General features: G+C 51.9%; 1 protein-coding gene across 1 annotated transcript in view; it reads left to right on the plus strand.

The window, feature by feature from the left end:
* GRIK4 (glutamate ionotropic receptor kainate type subunit 4) overlaps positions 1-26,635 on the plus strand; it is a 311,751-nt gene that overhangs the window by 224,183 nt on the left and 60,933 nt on the right. Inside the window, exons 10-11 of the mRNA XM_060157982.1 lie at positions 6,587-6,694; positions 13,065-13,268. Coding sequence (XP_060013965.1) covers positions 6,587-6,694; positions 13,065-13,268 — 312 coding nt within the window. The remainder of the gene's footprint in view (positions 1-6,586; positions 6,695-13,064; positions 13,269-26,635) is intronic.

The following is a 26,635-nucleotide window of genomic DNA, read 5'->3' on the forward strand; positions in this document are numbered from 1 at the left end:
TCAGAGAAATTTACATAAGCAGATCACGTGGCTGAGTGCCCAGCGTGCAAAGGTGATCAGTAAGTGTTTGCGAACTCTGACTCTGGAGCAGAAGGACTTGCCAGGCCGTGGAGTTACGTCAGCCTGTCTAGAAGCTGCATCCTGGCAGTGCTGATGCAAAGAACAATCATCTACACGTACATAGAATATTAAATGTTACAGAGCCGTGTGCGTACTCACAGAGGCAGGTACGGATGTCAGGAAATCCCTCAGGGTTTTAAACATGAATCCCTTTTTACCTATTTGGTAGAGAACAAAGCGGCAAAATGACAACCTCAAGTGATTCTAGGCGGGAGCGAGAAGCGTGTGGTTGCTCTGGGCAGGACCACCCAGCTCAGGCGACAGCGGAGGGCTCTCTCCTGCGGCACAGGGAGAAAGACAGGTGGTGAGCAATGGTCTCATTAATGAATGTATAATGACAGCCCGGGCCAGATGCTCTAAAGGAAAAGAATGTGGTTCGGGGAGAAGTTTGACTTTGGGAGTTAAAGGAAAGGCTTCCTGAAGGTAGTGATTTCTCAACTGAGGCCTGAGGCTTTAACAGGTATAAACTGGATCAAGGTTTGGAAAACTTCTTTCTATAAAATAGGCCCAGATAGTAAAAATTTAGACTTTGCAGCTTTACTGCTGTAGGTGAGTGCAGTCACAGACAGTACAACAGTGAATCGGCGTGACTGTGTTCCAATAAAACTTTATTTCCTGAAACAGGCAGTGGGCCGGATTGGGCCTGTAGTCCGTGGTCTGCCAACCCCTGAACTAGCCGAAATGGGGCTGGGGGCCAAGGGGTCGGACAGCAAGGAGAGTCCAGACAGGGAACAGCACGCACAGAGACCCTGGCAGGAAGGCGCTTGTTGCACGTGAGCTCATAGGTGTGCCGGGAGCACAGATAAAGCCGGGAAAGAGGGTGTGAGATGAGCGTGGAGGGTGGGCAGAGGCCAGGCCTCACGGGGCTTGGTGGGCCATGTTAAGGATTTTGGTTTCTATCCTTAAACGAAAGTGGGAGAAGAATTGAAGGGTTTCAGCAGGGGCCGGTGTGATCATAGTTGAGACTTGATAGAGACGGCTGGCTGCTTCTGAGTGGAGAACAGAACAAAGAGAGGCCCTGGGGGACCCTAGTCCAGGGCAAGTTCAGTGGGAGCTTGGATTAGGGTGGGGGGCAGGGAAAGGTGAGAAATTAAGTGACTTGCTCAGGGTCACCCAGCCCCGAGGTCACAGTGCTGGATGCTAATGCGGTCTCTGGGTGACACACAACCAGCTCTTTCAGCAGGTGATGCCTGCGGTCAGGGCCCCTGGACAAGCATTTCCCATGGTGCATTGCTGAGGGAGTGACCAGCTTGCTTACGCTGATCCAGGGTCACACGGCAGACCACACTCATTCAACTGTGCAGCACTCACCTCTCCAGGGGACCGTGGGTTGCCCGTATCAATGACACAGGGTCTGTTCACTAAAGGCCCCATCAGGCCTTATCTGTACTTTCCTTACAGCAGTTCTTTCAGGCTTGGTCACTTGGTTGCTCAGCCAGGAATCTTAAACACAACTGCTGGAAGGAAAGGACCAATTCGAGACAGCTATCCAAATAGCAGAAGGAAATGACGGTTCACAATCAGAAAAGAGACACTATGAAAAGTAGACAAATTAACTTAGGAAAGCACGGAAATGAGGGTGAGAGGCCATCACATTTCGGTAACCAATGAGCAGCACTATATCACAGGACAGGATAATAACGGGCTTCAAAATGATGACACTGCATGAAGGTAAAGATGTCTCCTCTGTTTAAGAGGACGGCAGAAAGTAGAATTCCCTTTGAAAGAATTTTGGGAAATAATACTTGCAAATAAATAATTAAGACCCTCCCCCCAATTTTAGAGCTTAAAGGAGCAACATTATTGTTTTTTAATTTGAATTTTATTTTATTTATTTAATTTTTATACAGCCAGGGAGCAAGGTGATGATTATTAATTTATATAGATTCCGTGTCCTTTGAGGAAGTTGGATAAATGATGCTTTCTGTGCACGTGCGAACACGTGTCATATCAGTTATATTTACCTCGATTTTCGTATTTGACAAAGCACTTCTTCTGAGAGCATAGAATCAGCAGTGGGAAGGAATACACATTTGTTTTAAATATTGTGATCGCAATGAAGCAGCACGTTGATTTTTTCCACACCTCAGCTCTGTGATTCAGGTAAATTATTACCTAGGTGGACATCACTTTCCTTACTCATAAGTAGGGTGGCAGCGAGATTCGTAAGCATAAACGAGCGCCCAGCACAGGGCCTGTGAGCGTGGTGGCGGCAGCTTGCCCGGCCAGCCAGAGCCCGTTATACGCTTTTCCCAACTCGGTGTCCCGTGACTGCATGTGGGTAGCGTGAAGTCAGCCATGGTGGGCGTGTTTACACCACAGACGTGGGCAGATCAGACAAGGCCTTTTTTCCTGGAGAGCCAGTTTTTAAACGTTTCCTAGCTTGCCACAGGTGCGCCCTCAGCCTCTCTTCATTCCTGCACCCTTGCCTCTCCCTGACGTCATGTTTGTCGTCTGAGTTGCTCTATGTGCTTTGCTCGAATCCAGCTTGCATCAGAGTCACTGGAGAGCTGGTTACGATACGTACTGCTGGGTCCTGCTCCTAGACTGTCTGATTTAGTCAATCTGGAACGGGGCCCAAGAATTGGCATTTCTAACGCTGACATTGCCGGTGCAGGAACCAGAGTATGAGACACTGGTCTAATCTACTCAACTGGAGTCTACAGTGCAAAGTGTAGGGCACGGAAGAGATGCCCATCTTCTGTCTCAGACGATGGCATGACAAATTCTATGAATACTCACCTAGTTCTTGGCACATATACCATCAGATTTCATCTCCTTAAGAACCCTAGGAAGTAATCATTACTATTTTAACCCCCATTTTATAGATGGGGAAACTGAGGCTCAGAGGGATTAAGTAACTCACCCAGGGTCACACAGCTCATAAGCAGAGAAGCCAAGTTAAACTCAGGTCCTCCCACTCTGGGGCCGTTGCATTCGTGGTACAGACTGTGAAAAGCTCAGTGGTGAGTAGCGGCTGGAGCCAGCATGCCTAGCTGCGCACCCGCAGGGCCACATCAGCCCGGGGGTGCCTTTTTCTTACCTGCCTTGAGGTGCTGTATGGGCTTGCAGTGGTGGTGTCCAAATCCATACCCTCTCCTCCCTTCACTGCAACCCCTGGAGTCTCTAAACTGGTGGGAAGGCAGAGCAAGTGGGAGAGACAGAAAGCACAGAGAGCGGGCCACGGAAAGACATTATCTGAAGCATAATCAAGCCGGCACACGTGGGCCTGTGGAAGAGGTTTACAAAGCCGCTGTCCCTGCAGGAGGTTCGGGGGCAGGTGTCAGCGGGGTGGAGCAAGGGAATTTGGCTGGAGACAGAGCCGCAGATTGTCGGTGATGAGCGCCGTCTCTCCTGCCCACCCCTGGCATGTGTGTGGCATGCAAGATGCCCAGTGGGTGGGGCGATTAGCCTGTATCCCAGGGCGCCTGGCTCTGGCTCCTGCTCTCCTTCCCACTGCCTTTCCTCAGTTAGATTGCTCCGGGTTATAGCTGCCAAAGCCGCTTTGTTGGATCTGATGAGTTTATTAATTTCTTGGGGGCTAATGGGAGGGTTGGTGGGACATTCATTTCCTGACTGGAGCTTGGGGGCTGATTTGTCTTTTTGCCACGTCCCCGGAGGTGGGTGTGGGAGGCGACATGGCTCGGGCTGTCGGATCTGGGTCTGGGTAAATTATTTCTGTCTCTGGCTTTTGTGGCAACCTACCTACCTCGTGGCTTGGGTCAGACAGGGAGTGTGGAGCTGGGGCAGGCAATCAGTGAGGACTGGGTCCCCTGAGAACAATGGGGGGGGAAATGGGGGGGAGTGGGGGGGGAGGTCTTGCTGGTCCTGTCGGTGTGAAGTGCATGTTTAGATGACAGGACTCTGAGAAGCTCAGTCCTGTCCCAAACATCCAGGTGCTGACATCTGGCCTAATTGTTCTTTATGTCCTTCTGTCCAAATCTGGCCCTTCCTATCCTAGGAGACTGTCAGAAGCCAATTCTAGCCATTTTGCAGAGAGGGAAGCAGCCTCATTTCACCTGACTTTGTGGATGTAAAAACCCAGGAGGGAAAAAGCCGTGTCCAGGGTTCTTGCTGTGTGGCCGAGACTCCTTTGAGCCTTTCTCCTCCTCCTTATGTGGAGGAGCCCTTGGCATCCCCGCCCAAGAGACAGCAGCGGACACGGAAAAGTCTTGGATTTAGGAGTCAGACAGCTCTGTGTTCAAGCCCGTGCATCACCTGCTAGCCAGGTGACCTTAGGCAAGCCATTAAACCTCTGAGCCCCAGTTTCCTCGTACATAAAAACATCATCACTACTTCACAAGGCTGGTGGGAGAATTCAAAGAGATGATAGAACACATCCAGCACAGGAGGGGTCCGGTAACTATTGCTCTCCTTTGCCCTTCACTTGAAAATCTAGCTGCTTATCCCTCATCTTCCCCATCTCTCTCCCCTGCAGAGAGAGGGGAGGGGGGGAAGCTCGGGCCGTACCCTGACCTGGCTGGTCCCCCCTGTGGACCCTCCAGAGACCAGAGGACGCTTGCCTACCTCCTGTTCATGCCCTACCGACAGCAGCACTCAGCCCAAGTGATGGTTTCCCCGGCCTCCAAGTACCGGTCCTGAGCAGGGTGCCGGGCTGTGAGCACGAGCAAGCCAGCCCCTCACAGGCTAGCCGGGGAGGTGGACAAGTAAACAAGACGTGCAGTAGGACGCTGGAAGAGCCAGGCAGGAGAGCCACGAAGGCTTCCTTGGGGAGGCTCATCCAGGGTTAAGAGCCCAGGGGTTAACGCTCAGGGGTCTCAGCTGATGGGGAGGTGACCTCGGGCAAGTTGGGCTCCTATCTTGGCGTCAGTTTCTTTATCTAGACGGGGCTTCCGGTGTGGATGTGCAGAGCACACGACTTGTAAACTAAAATGAGCAGGGGCACGTGCCTCACTTTTCTGCCCACGCAGAGGTGGGGAAACCTGCCCAGCCCCCTCTGGTGGCGTCCTTGCTGAGGCTTGGAGAGGGGTTTTTGGTCATCTCTCCTTTGGCAGGTGAAAGACTCACCTGGGGAGACCATCGGGCTCCTGCCTGGACCTGGAGGCATCCAGCCTGGCCCTCCCCTCTTCAAGGTCCAGACCATGACGTCAGGGAGATGGTTACTGCCCCCTGTGACCCCCAACGCTCCGGCCCCGGGGGAGGGGGTGTGGGGACCAAGAGTGAGATGTGTCTTTATTGTGGTTGGAGCTTCCACAGGAGGAACCCAGAGCCCAGCTCTGGTGGGTAGAGCCATGTGGCATCCATGGAACTTGTGAGGGTTTTCCAGGGAAGCTGCCGCTGGGGCCTGGCAGAGGCGTATGTGTGCATTTCATTGGTTTTCTAGCCAGCTATCAGCCATCTCTCCTGGTGGCCCACCTCCAGCACCCAGCAGCAGAAACGAGTTGCCAGGGGCTCCAGCCAGTAGAAATGTATTGGTAGCACACACACGTATGTGTAGTTATAGAAAGGGTTCCACTGAGAAAACAAACAAACTCCCTAAAAACCCAATGATGCTGAATTTCGATTTAGGTGACTTTCTAAAATGGGGGAACTGAGTAAGTTGTGGGTATGTTCCCCCCTAGGAGTCAAGACAATGGGGAAAAGGAAGGAAACTAGCATTTATTGAGTTTCAGCTGAAATACATTCTCACAATGCCCACATAATGTTTCTATTATTCCCATTTTACAGATGAGGAAAAACCTTCAGAGGGGTTCAGTCATTTCTGGGTTTACTCAGTGGAGATCCTCGCTCCTGGGTCTGGCTGAACCATGTAACCTCGAACTGGTACATGCACGATCCCAGCTGGCTCTGAGAAGAAGGCAGAGCAAACGTTACTGCCTCCATCTATAGCTGGGGAAACCGAGACTCGCAAAGATCGAAGTAACTTGCCTAGGTTCTCGCAGCCAGCAAAGCGAATCCACCGGGACTAGAGCCTGGTCTTCCTTCCCTCTTCTGGTTCATCCATCCATTGAACCGTTCAGCAAACGTTTATTGAAGAGCCTCGTAAGGGCCAGTTCTCTCCAGTAGCCATTCTGGGTCTTATTTAGATAATGAGGTTTATTGAAGGCAGACTGTAGCGAAAGGGAAGGCTCTGTCCTGCCTCCAGATGATGCAATTCCAGGGGCTCCCTTCCCTTCTGGGTGAGAGAGCATCCCTGAACTGCGTTGCATTCCTGATTTCTTTTTCCATTTTCCTCTTCCACCTCTCTCTTAAGTCTTCCCCTCCCCTCGCAGTCTCCCCACCCACCCCTGACCCCCCAACCCTGGTAGCTCCGCCCCGGTCCCGCCCCTCTGCTCTGCACTCTGTGTCCCTCCCTCCTTCTGTGATGTACATGTACCCCCGCCAGAGGCAGGGGACCGGCCTCTCAGCTCCCCCAGCCCTGGAGGCCCGAAGGACCTCAGCAGCCCAGCTCCCCAGCCTTCTCCTCCCCCCACCCCTTCCCAGCCTGTCTCCTTGGTCTCCTCAGATTGGCCAGTGGCACGTGGCAGACGGCCTCAGCATGGACAGCCGCCTCTACGCCTCCAACGTCTCCGACAGTCTCTTCAATACCACCCTGGTCGTCACCACCATCCTGGTAAGCGGGTGCCCCCTGGGCCTCCCAGCTGCCACTCTCCGGGGTGCCTCCTCCATCTCCAGGCGTTCCCAGCCTCCCCGTGAACAGAAGATGGGAGCTCTAATCACAGCACGGAGGCCAATTTATGACAGTGTAATTAAACTCAAGTTGTTGTTTCATATGGAAATGATATCTGATGAGTTCCAAAGCAGCTGGGGAAGCAGGATGGGGTGGCAAGACAGCACAGTTGGTGGACGCCTCTTCCAGGGGCACCCTGACAGCCAGGGCAGCTGTGCACAGCCAAGGGCAGGGCACCTAGGACACGCGGGAGAAGTCCCCCAGGGTGGCTCCTACTCTTTCACGACAGCCTGCTTTGCTGGGTGCCTACTTGTACAAGTTGCATCCCTGGCAGTGGACACCTGAATCTCAATGGGTTTTCATGGCCTCTTTCTTCATTTCCAGATGATCAGAAGAAAGTTCTCAATCTATAGAGCAAGGGACCATCTGCCTTTTTTATTTGATTCAGTTCTCTTCGACAATTACCAAGCCCTTCCCCCATGTGCCAGGCACTGTGCTCATTCTTGGAGACACGAAGCTGAGTAAGACTCAGTCTCTGTCCTCAAACAGGCTGTAATTTATTAGACGGCACGAATCAAGTGCGTTCACGGCCAAAGTCATCTTCTTCTCCCCTCCCCCCATCCCTGAAGACTTCAGGTTTTAAAAGATTTGTCCATTAACCAACTGCATGTATTAAGTAATTATGAGTTTGCCCCCTTCCCCCACCTCCTTTTAACCAATCAAAAACCTATTTCCCTGCCGGGCCCAGCATGTTATCCACAGGAGATAATCAGTGTGGCCGCACTGATGGAATCCCAGCCCCAAACAGACTCGACTGTTAGCCTGTTTAGCCTATTGTGCTGTTGCTAACTGTGCAAGGTTTGGAAACGTGTCCGTTTCTTTCAGGCTTTCGAGATGATAAAAAGAGCTCAGGGACCTCCATCACTACATTCATGAGCTCCTGGGGCTCAGGAGCCCTGCACTGAAATAACTGATCCCCCGTGAGCAGAGCAGGATAAAAGCCAGGAAAGAGGCGCACGCCTAGCGCCATGGGGGGTGAACGAGAGAGAGGTCCCATGCCATCGGGGAGGTCAGCAAAGCCTTCCGAGGAGAGGGACATTGAGGATGGGCCCCCAAAGACAGGGCTGATGAGGAGGGAGAAGTGGAGTAAGGAGAGTGTTATCAGGCACTCAGGAAATGCCAAAAAGTGCAGGTTTCTAGGAAATGGGCATTGGTAGAGAGGGAAAGGCCTGAGGCTGGAGAAGTGGGCTGGGCCCATAATGCTTAGGGACTTGAATGTCAAGCTTGTGAGTTCTCCCTTCGTTTGGTACAAGACAGGGGCTCACCGAATATTTTCAGTCATTCGTTCAGTGAACATTTGGGGGGCACTCCTGTGTGCTGGGCGCTGTTCTAGGTGCTCGGGTGTAGACAGAGCTGAGGAAGGGGAGAGGGGTTGCTGGCTTCACTGAGAAGGGCACATCTGAGTAGAGACCTGATGAGGTGAGGTGACAACCACGTGGCCGTCTGGGAAGGAACATTCCAGGCAGAGGGAACAAAGCAAAGGATGGAGAAGGCAGTTCCAGCTCGCAGGGTTTTAGCCACTCCCCATCTCAGCCCAACCTGAGGTCATCTGAACCAACGTGGAAATGTCAGCAGGATTTGGGGGTGGGGGTGTCACCAAGCCCCTGAGACCTGGGGGCGCCTGGCTGAGCTGCAGCGACACTGACCGGCAGTCCTGGCCGAGTGGGGGCAACACGCGCACAATTGCTGGGACCTGCTCTGCCTTTGAAGGACTGCCTGAGTCTGTCACCTGCTGTCCATCCTCAAGCACATGCCCTAACATAGGTGTAGCCACCTCTTCACTGGAGCTGCGTGTGGCCTCCTCAAAGGCCCCCTTCTCACTTGTTCAGTCTGTCTCTCCCTAGCCCTGCCCTTCTGGCTGCACGGTCATTCTAAAATCAGAACCGTCCTGTCATTTCCTCACTTCAGTGCTGCCCAGGAGCGACTGGCCCTGAGCTTGGAATATAAACCTCTCGTCATGCAGCCCAGCCTGCTGTACCTGCTTCCTCTCCATGCCACGTGGGGTCTGGCAGCATTGGACTGCCTGACACTTCCTCACTGCATCATGCTGTTCCCTGCCTCTGTACATGCTGTTCCCTCTGCCTGGAATACCCTCTCTGTGAATTCCTGTTTCCACCTGGAAATACTTGTACAGCCTTCACAGCTTGGCTCTGATGTCCCCTCTTCCGTGAGGTCTTCCCTCATCTGCCTCCTGCCTGCTCCCTGCCTCTCACATTTTGTACACACCTTTCTCCTATTAGAGTTGACGTTTACAGCTCTACCTCCCCTTCCAGAATGAGGGCTCCTGAAAGACTGGGGGGCCTGACACAAAGTAGGAGCCTGATAATTACAATCTTCTTTTCTTTTTCTTTTTCTTTTTTTTTGGCTGTATTGGGTCTTCGTTGTTGTGTGCGGGCTTTCTCTAGTTGCGGTGAGTGGGGACTACTCTTCGTTGCGGTGCGCGGGCTTCTGATTGCGGTGGCTTCTCTTGTTGCGGAGCACGGGCTCTAGGCATGCGGGCTTCAGTAGTTGTGGCACACGGGTTCAGTAGTTGTGGCACATGGGCTCAGTAGTTGTGGCTCACGGGCTCTAGAGCACAGGCTCAGTAGTTGTGGCGCACGGGCTTAGCTGCTCCGCGGCATGTGGGATCTTCCCGGACCAGGGCTCAAACCCGTGTCCCCTGCATTGACAGGCGGACTCTCAACCACTGCACCACCAGGGAAGTTCCTGATGATTAGAATTTGAATGAAGGAATTCCTTCCTACAGGGAATTGGACGGGGCTCAGAGCTCTGGTACAGACCCACGGGGACACTGAGACCGCAGGGTCGTGTTTCTAGACTGGGAAAGTCAGTCTGACCCTGTGTGTGAGTGCATGCATGCACACGGTTGTTCACATATGCACACGTGTGCTCATGAGGGTGGGGAAGGACACTTTTGTGAAAGGGAACATTTAAAAACATGGCCAGTACGATTCAAATGAGAACCTTCTCTTGTGCATGTGTGTAGAAGTCAGTAACTCTTACCAGGAATGATTACCTTAATTTAGACCCTGCTGGCCATTTGGGGGACCTCCTTGGCAAATGGCCATCTGAATGATTTATCCCTTAAAACTCAGCACACAGGCCTGTTGCATCCTGCTACTGTCAGGGTGCAGTTGGGACTTGCGAGTGATTCATTGGTTAACGCCGGCAAATACACAGAATTAGCCGCAGCTCCCACCCCTAGAACACACCCCTGCATCCGAACCCGGGTTAAGCACTTTGCCCTCATCACTGCCCGCCAGGACAGGGCTCCAGGCCAGCACGCGGCCCCCAGACCCTCCAAAGTGCCAGTGAGCACCGCCCCCTCCCACACGGTTCCTCCCTCCAACACTGGCTTCCTGTTTATTTACTCTAAATATGTCAGTGAATTTTACATTAACTTAAGTGCAGAGAGTTCTCAGGGAGAAGAGTTTTGTGACACTCCTTGGGATCGTTAAAGATACCCTGGGAGGTTGCCTTCCAACCCAGGCGTGGAAATGCCCAGCCAGGCCCTGTCGGTGAGGCCATTTCAGCACTTTTCACCCACACAATCCACAAGTGCTGGATGCTGGGGCCAGGTGGGGGCCCCAGAGACAGGGAGGAGTCCGTCCCAGGCTCCACGTACGTTCTACCTGCGAGCCGGCACGTGTAGGAGGACGAATAATGCGTGTGTGGAGGCCTGGCTGCGAGTGTGGTAGGGGTTCTGAGAAGTGGGTTGGGGTCAGAGGTGGGATGGGACCCCAGGGACAGAGATGAGTTAGGTTAAGCAAAAGCAGGACAGAGAGAGGCCCGTGAGCTGAGGACAGCATGTGTGGAAGTCAGGGAGCTTGGGCGCATTTCACGGACATGACAGCGCACTTGACCATGAACCAGAAGCACATCACCTTCAACTTGGAGCTCCCTCTCCCTGGCACGGAACCTCCGACCTTCCCCTCTTCCGCTTCATCACACCCACAAGACCGCTCTCCCCCTTCCTCGCTTTGCGACCTCTGGCCTCTCTGGCTGCCCGTCTTCCCCAGCCCAGAAGCCCCTTCCAGCTTGAGCTCAGCAAACCAGCAGTTCAGCACTTCCCTCTGTTGGCTTCTAGAACTGACTCCACCATGATGCTCAGCCATCTCCCCTCCTGCCCGTCCCCAAGTCCAACTGTCCTTGCAAGCCCTGCTCCCAGCTGCCCATCTGCATTCTGCCTCCTGACTCAGCTGGGCCTGGGCAACCCTGCACTCCTCTCTGCTCACCCCACATCGTATTCCCTGAGGAAACCTTTCCAGGCACCAAGCCTTCCCTCCTACCTGCCCCCAGCTCTGGGGGCCGGCACGGCTCCGTATCTTGGGCCTCCTCCGCGCCCCCTCTGTACCCACATCCATGCTCTCCACCTTACCCCCAGGCCCATTTCCCATGTTCACCTAGACCCTGGCTCTCCCAGGACTTTGCTGCACTGACTAGCCTTCTCTTTCCTCCTTTTCTAATCTGCCCTCTTCTAAGGATTCCTCCCTTTGTACCTACACATGTACTCTGGTCCCTCCCGTCCTAAGACACCATCACTACCACCTCACCTACACCCTGCTGTCCTTGGGCTACCCTCCTATTTAGGGAATCATCATCAAGGGATTGGTGGACACTGGGCAGCCTCCAAGCCTGTTGCAGGCAGAGGGGGAACTGAGGTTTGGAGCGAGACGTGACCGGTAGCAGTTGGGTGGAGAAGCTCTGCCAGCATTTGTCTCTGAACTTCTCAACATCCTGGTCGGCCCTCACCCGTGCACCCCTCGTGCACACCCGTCCTTGCAGTGTTCTGCCATCCCCTCCCCCCTCCCCACCCCAACCTGCCTTCGAAGGTCTCCAGGGACACGTGACCCAGATGCCCTTTCACAGCCCTGCTTCCTCTCTTTGTGGGAATGTCTGCCTTCTCCTGCTTGAAACCCTTTCCTCCTTGACCTTCATGACCACATTTTCCTGTTGTCGGCTTTTCTGGCCGCTTCTGCTTTGTCCTCCTCTACGGCTGCTCTTCATTCTCCCCCTCCCTAGATCAGGTCTAGCCCTCTGCTGTCCTTCCCCCCGATGGTCTCTCATATGCTGCAGCTTCAGCCACCACCTCTGTCTGGAGGCTGCCCCATCTCTGCCCCCGATCCCGCCCTCACCCCATATTCCAACATTCAGTCAGATGTTCCCTCCTGGATCGATGACCAGCACCTCAGGTTCAACACGTTCCAAAACCTCTTCCTTTTCAAACCATCCGTGGCCATGATGACATCATCCTTGGTCATCTGCTCAGGCTCCAGGGCTCTGAGGACCCTACGCTCTGTGCCTCACACCCAGCCTGGCATCAAGCCTGACCCTCTCTGTGATTCTTCAGCCTTGCAATCCAATCTGACCCCGAGCGCGGCTCAGGACTCAGCATCCCTTAGGAGAGGCTCCGTCCTCACTCCCAGACCTCTCTCTTGCTCTATAACGTTCTTTACTTGCATCCTTAAGTCTTTAAAACCCTCAGTGCTTCCCTACTATATATGTATGATGCACTGTCACCTTGTCCTGGCACCCAAGGCCCACGCTGACCCTAACTCATCTTTCTAAATGTATCCACCACCCCTCCCCTCCACACAGCCCAGGCTCCCACTCAAGGGCAGCCCCATTGTCCACCGAATGGGCCGCTCTCCTTCTCACTCGGGATTTTGCCCTTGATCCTGCCTTTCCCCTGCCCATGAACAGCCCTCCATTCACACCACTTCCATCTGTCAGTGTTCTGTCTTCCTCCGGAGCCCAGCTTGCATCCCACCTTCTCCATAGAACCTTCCCTGGACGTTTCATCAGAGAGACCCTCCTCCCAACGCTCACAGCTGGACGCGTCCTGCCTAGGGTTTGCGGTTGTTCTGTGCATGTAAGAATCTCGCTTGCTCTGTTGTCGGCATCCTTGTATCTCATAATCTGCCGTGATCCATCTATGTGGAATAAACAAAGGAAGGGGAAGAAAAGGAAGGAACGAAGTGCAGGGTGGGATCAGATGATGACCTCAAACAAGGTGGAGGGGCTTCCACTGGACCCTCTGTGCAGTGGGACCCTTATGTGTTCCAGGTAAGAGAAGTGTCTTGAAGTCAGGGAGGGGAGCCCACTGCCACCTCCGAAGCACCCTGTTACCCAAGCCACTTCCCTCCTTCCACCCCATCTTCGTCCCAACCTCCTGTGTCCCCGACCCCCTCGTCATGTGTGGCTGAGACACCAGGGCTAAGATGGGAATGACAGCTGCCCAGTTTTGCTGCAGGAAAACCCGTATTTAATGCTGAAGGGAAACCACCAGGAGATGGAAGGCAATGACCGCTACGAGGGCTTCTGTGTGGACATGCTCAAGGAGCTGGCAGAGATCCTCCGGTTCAACTACAAGATCCGCCTGGTCGGGGACGGCGTGTACGGCGTGCCCGAGGCCAATGGCACCTGGACGGGAATGGTCGGGGAGCTGATCGCTCGGGTAAGGAAAGAACAGGTGATCTGGATTTGGGGGTGGGCTGGGGGGGCAGCTGGAAGGACTCATGAATCCGCCATTTATTAGTCAATCGGTCATGCAGTTTTCATTTATTTGTCCCTTCATTGCACAAATCTTTCCTGAGCCAGGCACTGGTAATATACATTGAAGAATAAGACCACCTTGATCCCTGCCCTGTGGCTCTCCCGGTCCCAGTCCAGCACCTGTAACAGGTAACGGAGGCCTTGATCGCTGAACGCGGCTTAGAGAATTGGGGTTCCGTTCTTGGATAATCCAGGTGCTTTTTGTTTGTTCTGATTATTTTTTTGGTCATCAGCACCTTTGGCAGAGCTTGGACAGGCCCTGGGAGAGTAGAACACACTCACGTCCGTTGACTTTGACACTCGAGAAGCACTCTCGAGGAGACATGGTTAAATAACAGGGGAAAAGGGATCACCTGGCAGAGGAGTTGGTCACAGTTATGGCTATTTCGTTACTTCTTGTATTATGTTCCGCTCTCCTTAATATGCTTTTACAGACCCAGGGCCAAGGTGCACTTGGGCAGACTGTAGATTTTCAGGGTGAATGCAGAGACTCAATTGAAACACAGGTGAGCATCATAGAGCGTCAGTTGTCGTTAGGTTAGAGCAAGGCTATAGAAAGTTCTTCCGGGGGCAGAGCTCTTGTTTTCTTGGTGTATACTGTTAACGTCTGTAAAAATTAATTTGATTGTTGCTCATTCACTGTCCATATTTCCATAACTGAGTTTTTCTGCTCAGGGAAGGTGGTGGGTATCCAATGTGGAGAGCACAGACCTAGGTTCCTATGGGTTGGTTCTTGAACCAGTCCCTACCTCTCCGTGCTTTCCGAGTGCAGAAGGAGCCCCTGCAGCCTCCCAGCCAGTGCCAAAGTGCAGGGTGCTTTACGTACGTTATCTCTAAGCCTCTGCGAATATACCTTTTCGTTAGCTGTTATCCTCATTTTACAAATGCGCCACCTGAACTCAGAGAGCTTAAATGACTTGTCTGAAGCCCCACAGTTAGGGTGAGACGGGGCTGGGATTTGAACCCAGATTTGTCTAACTCCAGAACCCACATTCTTCCCACCTAAGAACACGACCTCAGCTGGAGTGGGATGTCACCAAGAAAGGTCTGCATAAGTCTAAGCCCTACCTTCTCTCCTTCCTTTTTATCCTCCCTCCCTTTCACTCTTGCTTGCTTTTTTCTTTCCTTCTTTTCTCCCTCCTCTTTATCCATTGAATTAATATGATCTTAACCCTTTATATGTACCAAACTTGGGGTAAAATGTACATTTTTTAAATCCTAGTCTTGAAGGATAAAAGTGTTATTCCGGGTATTAAATAAGTGATCCTTGGCGATGCATGATGAAAAGTTCTGTATAGACAAGAGCATGGAGAAGGTAATTGAGAGCCGAGGTGGGACAGTGGTGAGGAGTTTGCCTGACAGCATTTGCAGTGACCCAGTGGGGTCAGCGGCAAGACTTGTTCAGCGAGACGGTGAACTGTCCAGTTCCTAGAGTCCAGAGGGAGGCTTTGCTGTCAGGGAGAGGCTTGCAAGCAATCAGCAGAAGGTTGCAGAAGGCCCAGGGAGCCCTGGGAGCCTCTCACCGGGGCAGAGTGGGAGGGTGAAGACTTCTTCAGGGAGCTGTCTGCTGTCTTTGACACTCAAGCCCCCAGCTGACGATGCCCACACTTCCTTCCACAGCAAAGGATATGCTGCTCTTCTCGAAGTCCCAGAGCCCCTCCCGAAGCAGTCTTCTTGTTGGGATCCCCTGGTAGAGATGCAGTCCAGTGGTTAAACCCCAGAAAGCTGAAATGCTAGGCCTTTTCCTTCCCTTCTTACCGATGTACTCTGTCACCTTGAGCCTGTTTCTTCAGCCCCCTTGGCCTTCCTGGTGATTGGTGGGGTGACTTCAGGGATGTCAGAGTCAGTGCACAGCCATCCCCTTATCAACTCCCAAATGAGCTGTGACATGGACTGGCAGGAAGAGGAGAGGAATCCAAGGCTCAAGGACATGCAGCTTCGTACTGAACGACTTGGGCAATCAGACAGGATCTTAAAATTCACTCCAGGTCGGCTTGCAGGTCAAAGCACTGCTGCTTTGGTCTCATCAAGACTTGACTGCGTAGCATTAATTACTTAACTAATTAACCCATTCGTTCAGTACAGATCCACCGAACGCTTTCCTCTTTCCTAGACAATGGAGATACAATGGGGGACAAAATAAACGTACTCACTACCCTGGTGAATCTTACTAGTGAGAGACAGATATTAATGAATGATCACAGCAGGATATTATTAACACACTGTGCTAAGTACAAAGAAAGGGGAAGTAGAAGGAGCTATGAGAGGGTACCTGCGGGGGAGGGGTCCAGCCTTGAGAGGCAAGGGGACAGGGGAGGGAAGGCTTCCCTTGGGAAATGATGTTTGAGCTGATGTGTGAAGAATGAGAAGAGCATATCTGCCAGAAGGTCGTCTGAATGCCACGGAGTGGGGGCTTATTCTGGGCAGGAGTGCGTGACCCCGGCCCTGCTCTGCCCCGGGGTTCAACGCTTTGATGTGTCTGCCCCAGTGTTCCCCTAGGATCACAGTAGTCCTAGAGCCTGCATCCTTCCTGTATGACCCCTTCCCCAAGCTGCACAGGAACAAGTCAGAGGTTGTAACAGTAGAGCCTTGGGGCTACTTGACGTCCCAAGTGGAAGAGACCTCAGAGGTCACGGCACCTAAATCTGTCACTTACACAGATGAGGAAATACAGGCTCAGAGAGCTTAAGTAACCTGCCAAAGATCGCACAGCTGGTGAGTTTGGAGCCAGCATTTAAGCCCTTGTCTGACTTCAGTGCTCGTGGTCTGAGAGCGTGAATCTTGAAGTTAGACCTAACATCAATTCACCCCCTTACTAGCTGGATGTTCTTACGCAACTTATTTTATCTTTTCCACTCCATCCCCCAAGGCTTCAGTGTTTATCTAGAAAGAGTTTTTGTAAGGATTTAAAATAACATACACGTGAGTATGCACACATGCATAGAAAGTTTGACATACAGGAATTTCTTTCTTTTAGAGAGTTTGAGGAATGCAGTAGCTTCTTGGGTGTTGGAGTGATGTGCAGTAAAGAGTAGAGGCCTGGGTCATCTCCACTGGGCATTCTAGTGCCTCAGTCTTTCACATCCATTGTCACCTGCTTTTTTTTTTTTTTTAACATCTTTATTGGAGTATAATTGCTTTACAGTGGTGGGTTAGTTTCTGCTGTATAAGAAAGTGAATCAGCTCTATGTACACATATATCCCCATATCCCCTCCATTGTCACCTGCTTACCCAAGACCGTTGCGGTTTGGACATGTGGCGTGTTGGCTGCGGAAGAGCATTCAAGCATCTTTTCTGCTTATGTTTAGAAATCATCAGAGCCTGTCTTTTGGTGTAAATCCCATTAAAAGTAGGAGTGTGGTTGGAGTGAAAACAAGTGGATTCACATAAAATGGGCCAGGTGGCTGGCCTCTCACCCCCAGGGCTGTGTCTGGGCAGGGGAGAGGAGAACCGTGTCTGTTTGGGAGCCTCTTGGGTTTGGATTTATATTGCTCCAGTCACATCCTTCACAGCTGAGCCCACAGCAGGACTGCACAGAAGTGATGGTGTGTCTTGGTGGAGGTATACTTGGCAGAGAGGAGGAAATGGACTAGAGCAGCTTGAAGAAGAAGATGCCCTCAGAAGAGCCTCAACCTCCTCCTGTATCACCCCAATAAATTTATTTAAAGTGAGCTTTTAATTGAAATTGTTCAAGGTATTCAGAAACAAAGTTGAATGAGGTAGTCCCTAGGTCACTATTTGATGGGGGACCAGTTGGGTAAAAGCAGAGGGAGAAAGGCTATAGGATGGGGAGGGATAGGGGACGGTGAGAGGACTGGAGGACGGCCTCCTGACTCTGCTTGTGATGTGTAGGGAAAACGCCTGCAGGAGGTGATGCTTGACTTGAATCTTTAAGGACCAGGAGAAGTTGGCCAGGGAGAGGAGGGACATGGAGAGAGAAGAACAGGCCAGGTGGGAAGGAACCAGGGTCCAAGGCGTGGAGACAGGAAGGTGCATATGGTAGTTTCTGTTTCAGGTCACTATACCTGGAACAGAGCATGGTGGAAAGCTAGGCTAGGAAGTGGGCAGTGCTCACTGACGAAGGTCCTATATGACCTTCTACAGCATGGAATGTGGGGGGGCGGGACAAGCCCGGAGGTAGGGGAACCGGGTGGAAGGTCATGTTGCTGCAACAGTTGATGAGAACCAAAAGTAACTTAGGAGTTAGAAGAAGGTACCTATTCAGAGGCTATCTTTAAAGATAACAGTTTGTCTTTTATATAGAGGTATGCAGTCTTTACAAAATACATACGTTTTAAAAGACAAAAAATTACTTGTAATTCCATCTAGTAATACCCATGGTTAACATTTCCATATGGGCCCTTCTGATTTCTTAATGAGTATATACTTTACACAAGTTTTTCCTTAAACTGGATCATAATGCTTATGCTGTTTTGCAACCTGTTGAAACTATTTAACAGATAAATCATCAGGACTCGGGGACCAAATGGATGTGGCCAAGGAGAGAGGGGCAAGAGTAGGATGACACCCAGGTTTCTGACGTGGACGTCTGGGTGGATGGCGGTGCCAGTCATTGAGGTGGAAAGTTCAGGAGAAAAATAGGTCTGGGAGGAAGGAGGGGGATGATTTCAGCCTTGAAAATGGTAACTTTGAAAAGCCTTTTGGACACACAGGTAGGGATATTCAGCAAGAGTTGGCTAGAATGGGCTCAGCGGATCGAAGCTCTAGGTGCGGGAGTGGATGTAGATGGTTACTGAAGCTGTGAGGAGAGAAGGAATCCCCAGGGAGAAAATCATACGTTCAAGAGGGAGGTGAGGGAGGAGAGCCTGTGAAGGCTGCTGAGAGAGAGCGGGTAAAGAAGTTTCCCACCTCTTGAACGGAAGTACAGAAGAGCCTTCATCAGATTTAGCAGTGCAGAAGCCACGGGCTAGAGCGGTTTCAGTGCGTGGCTGGATTGAAATCAGACTGCAATGGTTGAATCATTGTGCAATACTCCTCAAAGAAGCTTCGCTCTTATGGGAAAGCAAGATAAAGGGTTGTAGCTAGAAGGAGCTGTGGAGCTGGGAGGTTGGCTATTGTTTAAAATGAAATCGTTTATGGAAGTGGCTGCTGGGAGTTGAGAATGCATCTCTTAGGGATTGAGGAGAGGCAGGGACGGTCACGCAGCTGGAGCATCGTGGTGGTGGTGGGGTAATGACAGTCAAGGTGGGCAGGACAGAGAGGGTGGGGGGAACAGCGCATTCATGAAGGGGTCTGGAATCCTTGCCAAGACACGAGCACTTCTTCCCGCAGTGGGTAACTGGGAAGCACTGCAGTCAGGGGTGTGTCTGTCCTGGGTGTTGTCCTAGTCGCCCCCCACACTTGTGCACTGATTTTTTTGTTTTTTGTGGTACGCGGGCCTCTCACTGTCGTGGCCTCTCCCGCTGCAGAGCACAGGCTCCGGACGCGCAGGCTCAGCGGCCATGGCTCACGGGCCCAGCCGCTCCGCGGCATGTGGGATCTTCCCGGACTGGGGCATGAACCCGCATCCCCTGCCTCGGCAGGCGGACTCCCAACCACTGCGCCACCAGGGAAGCCCTTGTGCACGGATTTCATGTTTGAAACTGCTTTCACAGCATTGGCTCTTTATCCTCCGCAATGGCTCTGCGAAGTGAATATCCTTATCCCCGTCCTATGGGTGAGCAGCCTGAGGCTTAGAAATACAAATGACTCACCCAAGGTCCCACAGCCAGCGGAGGGGCGCCTGAGTCCTCGACCACAGCATATGGCCTCTCCTGCTGGAATTACAGCCTCATCCGCCTCCAGTCACAAATGGCATCCCCTCCTGAGAGGTCCTTCTAGGCAGAACATTTGGAGGATGCCCAGAATGTGGTACCCATGTCTGATTCTGGCCCATAAAGGAATTGCATGTTATCTTTGAAGCGGAAGAGCTGGATGGATGAGCTCTCTGACCCCTGCTCCTCTCGCCCAGTGTGTGTGAGGCATCCTTGTCAGTTCAGCCCTGAGCGCTGGTATCCTGGAAGGCGAGAGACTGCATTTCACATCCTTGGGGCCCAGCTTGGGGGAGAGCAAAGCACATTCAGGAAGAGAGAGACCCCCCTCAAGCTTCCAAGCTCAGAACCAAGCACCCTGCTGGCATTCAACGCCATGCTGGCAGAACGGCCCGTTTAGGTTCAAAGAGAAAAGGGCTTTAAAAGGCTTAGATGCAAGGCTCATAAGCTTTGGACATCGAATAGCTCTTACCGATGACATTTTGATGAATTAAGTATAAATGAAGCTGAAATACCTCATTCCATTTCCCCTCCTGGTTCCCTGGGAGAAAGGATTGTGGAGAGAGTTTGCCAGAGACTTGGTAGGGTGGGCTGTCTGTGGCCTTAATCCACTGGGAAAGTTGTCCAGAGCCATTTTGCTGAACGAAAAAAAAAAAAAAATTACAACTAGTCCCCTGGGATTCCTTTTCACCTTGAAGCCAGAGACTATTTTAACTGCAAATAGGTCATAGAATTCTATTCTTTAAAATCAAGGTACAGATCCAGGGACTAAAACTGAAAGCTCAACTCTTTCTGCCTGTGACGGCCAGACTCAGGGACGGCTTTCTTCTCCTCCTTAAAGCCTGGTCTCTGCATTTACTCAAATAGGAAGAGATGAACTCCAATTTTAATTCAACAATTCATTCATTCCTTCCTTCATTCATCAAAGTGCTCCCTTTCTGACAAGCACCATGTGGATGTGAGGGGTTGCTGGTAAGGAATTCAGGATCTACTCAAAGAGGCAAACCAAGAACTCCCGTACAGTGTGATATGTGCTCTATTAATAATATTAAGAATGATGAGAATAACGATGGCTGACATTTACTAAGTGTTTCCTGTGGGCCAGGCACCGTTTTCAGTGCTTGACTATACTAACTCATTTAGTCCTCACAATAACCAAATGTTGCAGGTGAGGAAACTGAGTCGCAAAGCAGATAAGGAACCTGTTCATGGTCACGTGGGTAGTGAGTGGCAGGGGTAGGTCTGGTGGAAGCACTGTCAAGGTATGTACAGGTATGAACAGGGAAGGGCTCACCCAGGAAAGGACCACTGAACAGAGTACTGAGGATGGAGAAGCATCGTCTCAGTAGAAAAGAATATTCTAGGTGCAGCAAAGGCTGAGATCATGCCAGGCAGTGTGAGTGGTTCTCTGCAGCTGGCGTCAGGTGCTGCAGGGAGTGGAGCAGAGGAGTGCTGTAGGCAGGGGCCAATCATGACAGGATTTAAATGGTTGGATACTTAAACTATGTCCAGAGAGCTAATGGGGAGCTGTTGAAGAGTGAGGTGGTCTGTTTGTTTTATTCCAGGAAGGGAAGAGTGGCGTAATTGGCGTTGATTCCGGAAGGTTAGTCCGACAGGGAGAGGGAGATGGATTGGAGGTGGGAACACCAGATGCAGGTATACTCATCAGATGGTGGTCGAGTGATGCAGGGGGACGGGATGGGGCCCGAAGGAAGGCAATGGCGGTGAGGATGCGCGGGAGAAAATGGCGACGGTGTGGGGTCTCAGCGTTTAATCCTAGGACCTACTGCGTGAGGGAGCTCCCCTTTCCTGGAGACTTTTAAGCATGGGTTCAGCTCATCCTGCCTCTCGGGAGAAGAGGGAGGGCTGTTTGACTCCGAGCAAGGTCCTTCCTGGAATGGCTTCTTGAGGGATGCATGTCAAGCAGTGGTCCCTGCATACCACCCCCCCAAAACCTGGGAAGGGAGGAAATCCATCTTGTCTGGTTCATTATCCACAGGCTGTTGTCCTTGAGAATAAAAGGGCCAGAGCCCTGGGCTGCATCTTGGACCACAACCGCCTTTGCTGTCCATCTCTCATCAGACCCTCCCTTTACAACTCTCTGCCTCATTTTGAGTTCTCAGAGGTTCTTTTCTGTCACTTGAGTCCTTTCACCCACCTGATAAAAAGCCAATAAAGGCAGTTTTGAGATTGCAGCCGCACAGCCTTTCTTCTGAGATGACTGTATCTGCTGCCGCCCATGCAGCTGGGCTCTGCTGTCTGCCTCTGTGACTGCTTCCCTCTTTCTGCATTCAGGGGTGAGGTGCACAGCCCCCAGAAGACTGGGCCTGGGCCTCTGGAGCCTCAGCCTGCGATGATTGTGAACCTCCCTACCTGTCTATCACCAGCTTTCAGTGAAGGGCTCCGCCATGGGCCTTCAGATTTTCTTTTTCCTCTCCATTCCCATGGCTTTGTAGAGAATTAGAATGGGGGTGTCCTCTGCTGAAGGTACCTCTTCCTTGTTCAAAGCTGAGCCCCAGGGAAGGAGAGGGGGCCAGTGATGGCTGCTGACCGAAGGCCAGGCACTAGGCAGGAGCTCTACACGTGCTATTTCATTTATCTGTGCCTGGCGGGGATTATGACTCCATTTTCCAGATGAAATGGAGGCTCAGAGGGTCAGCAATGAACCCAAGCTCAGACTCACAGCAAGCGGCCAGACTCATACCCTGTTCAGACCCCTGTCTTGTGCTCGTCTTACTGCATCACCAGGGGCGTGTGAGAACTGATGGCTGGAGCGGAGAGTGATTTTGGTTCAGCCTTCCTGTCCTCTGCGTCTACTTGCTAGGAGAATAGAGAGGAAGGAATAGGCTGGACCAGGAGAATGGCCAAAAGAGGAGAGGCTCTGGGTGGCCAGTGTGAGAGGGTCACATGGATTAAACTTACATCCTCAACCCTGTTATCCAGGAAGTGGGTGTTATAACTACTTCCTTTTTTTATTTTTTTATTTTTTTGCGGTACGCGGGCCTCTCACTGTTGTGGCCTCTCCTGTTGCGGAGCACAGGCTCCGGATGCGCAGGCTCAGTGGCCATGGCTCACGGGCCCAGCCGCTCCGCGGCATGTGGGATCTTCCCGGACCGGGGCACGAACCCGTGTCCCCTGCATCAGTAGGTGGACTCTCAACCACTGCGCCACCAGGGAAGCCTACTACTTCCTTTTTATAGACTAAGAATGCACAGCCCCAGAGAGGCCAGCACCTGGAAGTGCTAGGATTTGAAACCAGATCCCTTTCCTCTAGGAGCTGTCCAGCAAGAAGGGCAGACAGACCGACGGAAATTATTTTAACCCAGGGTTGTACAGGATAAGTACTCTGTTACAAATACAAACTGCATCATATATAAAGAGCAGAGTAGGAGGCAGAAATTACTTCTGAACGGGGACCTCTGGGACGGGTTCTTAGTGGCAGTGAGGCCACCAGCTCCTTGCAGGCAAGCACAGTATCTTATTCATCCTGATATCCATGTGCACCTAACACAGTGCCTGGGACACAGGCAGGTGTTAACAGCTAGTTCCCTCGGATCATGCAGAGCAAGGCACCAGCTGACAAGCATACCTTGAATACACTTAGGGAGTTCATTCCTTAGCAGGTTTCTATCAACCCAACTGTCAACCCGAGGCGTAGAAAACAGGGCCGTCAACTGATGAATCAATCAGCAGGTAGTAATTTAACACAGTGAGTCAGCTACTGTGCTAGAGGTTTGGGGTCAAAGGACAGATGAGACTTGGTTCTGTCTTTGAGAGCTTACAGATGAGGTGGTATGGAGGTAGGCAGAGGACAGACACGTAAAAGAAACGTGTGCTCTGGTGTGGGCATGAGAGAGGTGAGCAGGTTGCTAGGGGAGCCCTAAGCAGGGAAGGACCAAGGAAAGACATTGTACATCACCTGTGAGGGTGCACAGCTTAAATCCTCATCTCCCAAGAAGCAGTGTCAAGCCGGTTCCCTCCCCAGGATCGTAGCACATGAGGCTCAGAGAAGGTCAGCCACAGATTCAGGAAAAGAGAGCAGAGCCTTTGCCTGGCTGTCCTTAGACCCCCGTGAGAGTTCTTTTCCGCTAAAGAAGTTGATTCCCCCTGGGAATCCCAGGGGGCTTTGGAGTTCACTTATGTTCAGAGCTACCCCAGCAGCTCCAGACTGGGACCTCCTCCAAACGCCATGGGTGTCTAGAAGCAGCCTGGGAAATTTGTCAAAAGGTTCACTTCTTGGGAATTATTTCCGCCTTCCCTGCCGAGTACCAGCTGTTAAGGGGAGTGAGGGTCTGCTAGGGAAATGAAAATGGATTAATTAAGGCATCTGAAAGCCTTCTGAGAGATTGGCTTGCTGTGACACAGAAGAGACAGGCAGTAGGGAATTGATTTGGGGCAAGGGTAGGGAAGGAAGCTCTGGAAAGTGGTATCTTAATATCTCCTAAGAATCCTCTGGTCCTGATTGCTCACCTCACATGGAGAGGTGAGGTGTCACCTGCAGGCTCAGCCAGGCACCAGGCTGTGGTCTGAGGTCAGGGGTCGTTTCCAGAGGTCCAGTTCAGCACGTGGACACTTAACCTCTGTCTTGTTCCCCAAAGCACCCAGTAATTCAGCTGCTGGTTATTCTCCAAAGCCTGAGTCTCTAATGTTGCTAACCCTGGTTCTTGCACTGTCCCCTGCCCCAGGGGTGAGGATCCTATTCCTGAACCTGGGGCCAGGCCCTATTAATACTACTTATGTGCTTCCCATCCTCGGGCAATATTACTTGGCCCTACATGCATTGATTCAACATTGGTTGTGACTTCAGGTTGAACAGGACCCAGGTTTTTCTTTCACTGGGCTCGTGTTCTACCTACATAGAGCCTCCAAGGATGGTTGTGCAGGTTGTATACTGTACAAGGGGTGAGTGGGGCCTGAAACCTGCCTCACGCTGCTTACCAAGCACGTGCTCTGGTTTGGGGCTCTATCCACCTGTCAATTTTCTTCCTTCAAAGATACCTTTAGTTCGCCAAGTTGTGCGCCCACTAAGTCTGCTAGGAGGATCAATTTCTACAATTTGTACAATGGCTTGTACTCTACTAAGAATGAGGCCCAGTGTATAAAAATTATGAGACCACAGCATGTGATATAAGCAAAATGGAATCATACGCAAAATTTTATGGGAACAGAGGAAAAAAGAAATAATTCAGCTCCAGAACCAGGCAAGGCTTTAGAGCAGAATTAACAATAATGATAGCTATTGTTTACTGAGTACCTACTACCTGCCAGGCATTTCTCACGCATCATTTCCTCTCTTACAAATAAATGTCATCAGTCACCGTTTATAATGAGGATGCAGAGGTTAACTCCACCTTAACAGAGAGACGGACTCAGGGTCACACAGCTAACAAGTGACTGAACTGGAATTCAAAGCCAAGCCTGTCCTCAAAGTCCACGGTCATTCTAACACACTGTGATGCCTCTAAGGGAAGTTACAGTCAAGTTGGACCTTGACGGATAAGTAGGAATTTGACAAGCCTCGAGATGGAAAGAGTTGCAGGCAGAGGGAACTGTGTGGGCAAAGACGGAGTTTGAAATATATGACAGGTGTAAGGAATACGAATAGTGCGACGTCTCTGCATCTCAGGTTGAAGGGAGGCCAGGCTTGAGGTGATGCTGGAGAGAGAGTCTGGGACAGATTGTGAAGATCATTGCAGGGAGATGGGACCATATTTTAAAGCTAGTAGGGAGTGGCTGGAGTCTCTTTCAGTGGGGCAGTGGTGTGATTAGACCTTTGGTTTGGAAATCGATTCTAGAACAGCGGCTCTCAAAGTGCGGTTCTTGAACCAGCAGCATCGGGATGACCTAGGACTTGTCAGACACCCAGATTCTGGGGTCCCATCCAGACCTACTGAATCAGACGCTCTGGAGTGGGGCCCAGCAATGTGCATTTTCACAGGCCCTCCAGGCGGCTGTGATGCATGTTCAAGCAAGCTCGAGGACCACAGGTGCCCTTGGCATCCACTAAACTGGATGGATGAACTGGGGAGGAGCTAGGAGCAATGAGGCCAGTGCAGAAGCTACTGAGTAATTCCAGTGGAGACTTGAGTGAGGCCAGCAGCAGTGAGGTCCGCGTGGCAGTGATGGATTACACAGGAATTTCAGAGGTAAAATGGACGGGGCTCGCTTATTGGATGGCGAGAGAGCAGGGAGGTGGTATGGCGGGGGCAGGGGGGAGACTCTGGCTGACTCCTGGTCTCGGTTTTGGAGGACAGGTGCCTGGTAGAGTCATGGACTGAGAAGCAGTCCCTGGAAAAGAGTAGCTTTAGACGGCAGAGATGCAGTTGATGACGTGGGTCTGTAGTACCGGCGGGACTCGGAGCTAGAGGAACACAGTATGTGCGGAAAGGTGGGTGAGGAAGGCCAGCGACAGGGCAGAGCTGGGCCTCAGTTCCGTTTGGGGGTCGTCAGGGTGCAGGTGGTAGTGAAATGGGGGGGTGCTGAGCGTTCTCACCTATCCTTCACCCCATACCCCCTGCCGGCCCTCCACGTGCAGATCCCTGCCCTCTGTGTGGGCTTGGACACTCCACCCAGTGTTTCTGACCCACCCCACTCCACGTCTTCATCCTCAAAATGGACACAACAGCATCCACCCCCAGGGTTATTATGAGAAATCAATGAACTATAGTCTCCTTGGTGTCCCTGGCATGTAGTGACTCTCAGAGAGAGGCAGCCCTGTCCTCTCCTTCCCTGCCATCTGTTACCCAACTTTCCACCTAAGGCTTTGCTTGCACTTCCTCTCCAGGCCTAAAGCCCAGTTCCTCAGTTTCCCCTGCATCTATCCCCAAACACACACATACACAGGCCCACCTGCTTCCATGAGACGTGCTCTTCCAGGGCCAGGTCCTTCCTCTCCCAGGCTGGCCTGGGTTAATCCCTCCTTGCCACACCTGTCTGGACCCTACAAAAGTGTAATCAATCAATACAAAACTGAAGCACCACGTGTCTGGTTGTGTTCCTGTGGAGCGAGCTCCAGCTGCCTTCTAAATGTTATCTGCAGTGGTGGCGGCTTGCCGGGCTTCTCTGACCCCCTGTCCTTACACTCTGCAGGAAAAGGGGGCACAAGGAGCAGGAAATCCCTCCAGACGGATGGTCTCTGGGTCATCTCTTGGGGAAGAAGTCACCTCTGTTAGGTAACAAGGTGGTGGCATTGATGGCAAGTACAAGTGTCCTTTTTTTTTTTTTTTTTTTTGCTGTACGTGGGCCTCTCACTGTTGTGGCCTGTCCCGTTGTGGAGCACAAGCTCCAGGTGCACAGGCCTAGCGGCCATGGCTCACGGGCCCAGCCACTCCACAGCATATGGGATCTTCCCGGACCAGGGCACGAACCCGTGTCCCCTGCATCGGCAGGCGGACTCCCAACCACTGCGCCACCAGGGAAGCCCCAAGTGTCCTCTTGATCTTAGAAAAAAAAGTACCTTGAGTTGGAAGTCTGGGTCTATCCCTGGCTTTACGCTGG

The sequence above is a fragment of the Lagenorhynchus albirostris genome, chromosome 9 (assembly GCF_949774975.1).
Source record: "Lagenorhynchus albirostris chromosome 9, mLagAlb1.1, whole genome shotgun sequence".
In the NCBI taxonomy this organism is placed as follows: domain Eukaryota; kingdom Metazoa; phylum Chordata; class Mammalia; order Artiodactyla; family Delphinidae; genus Lagenorhynchus; species Lagenorhynchus albirostris.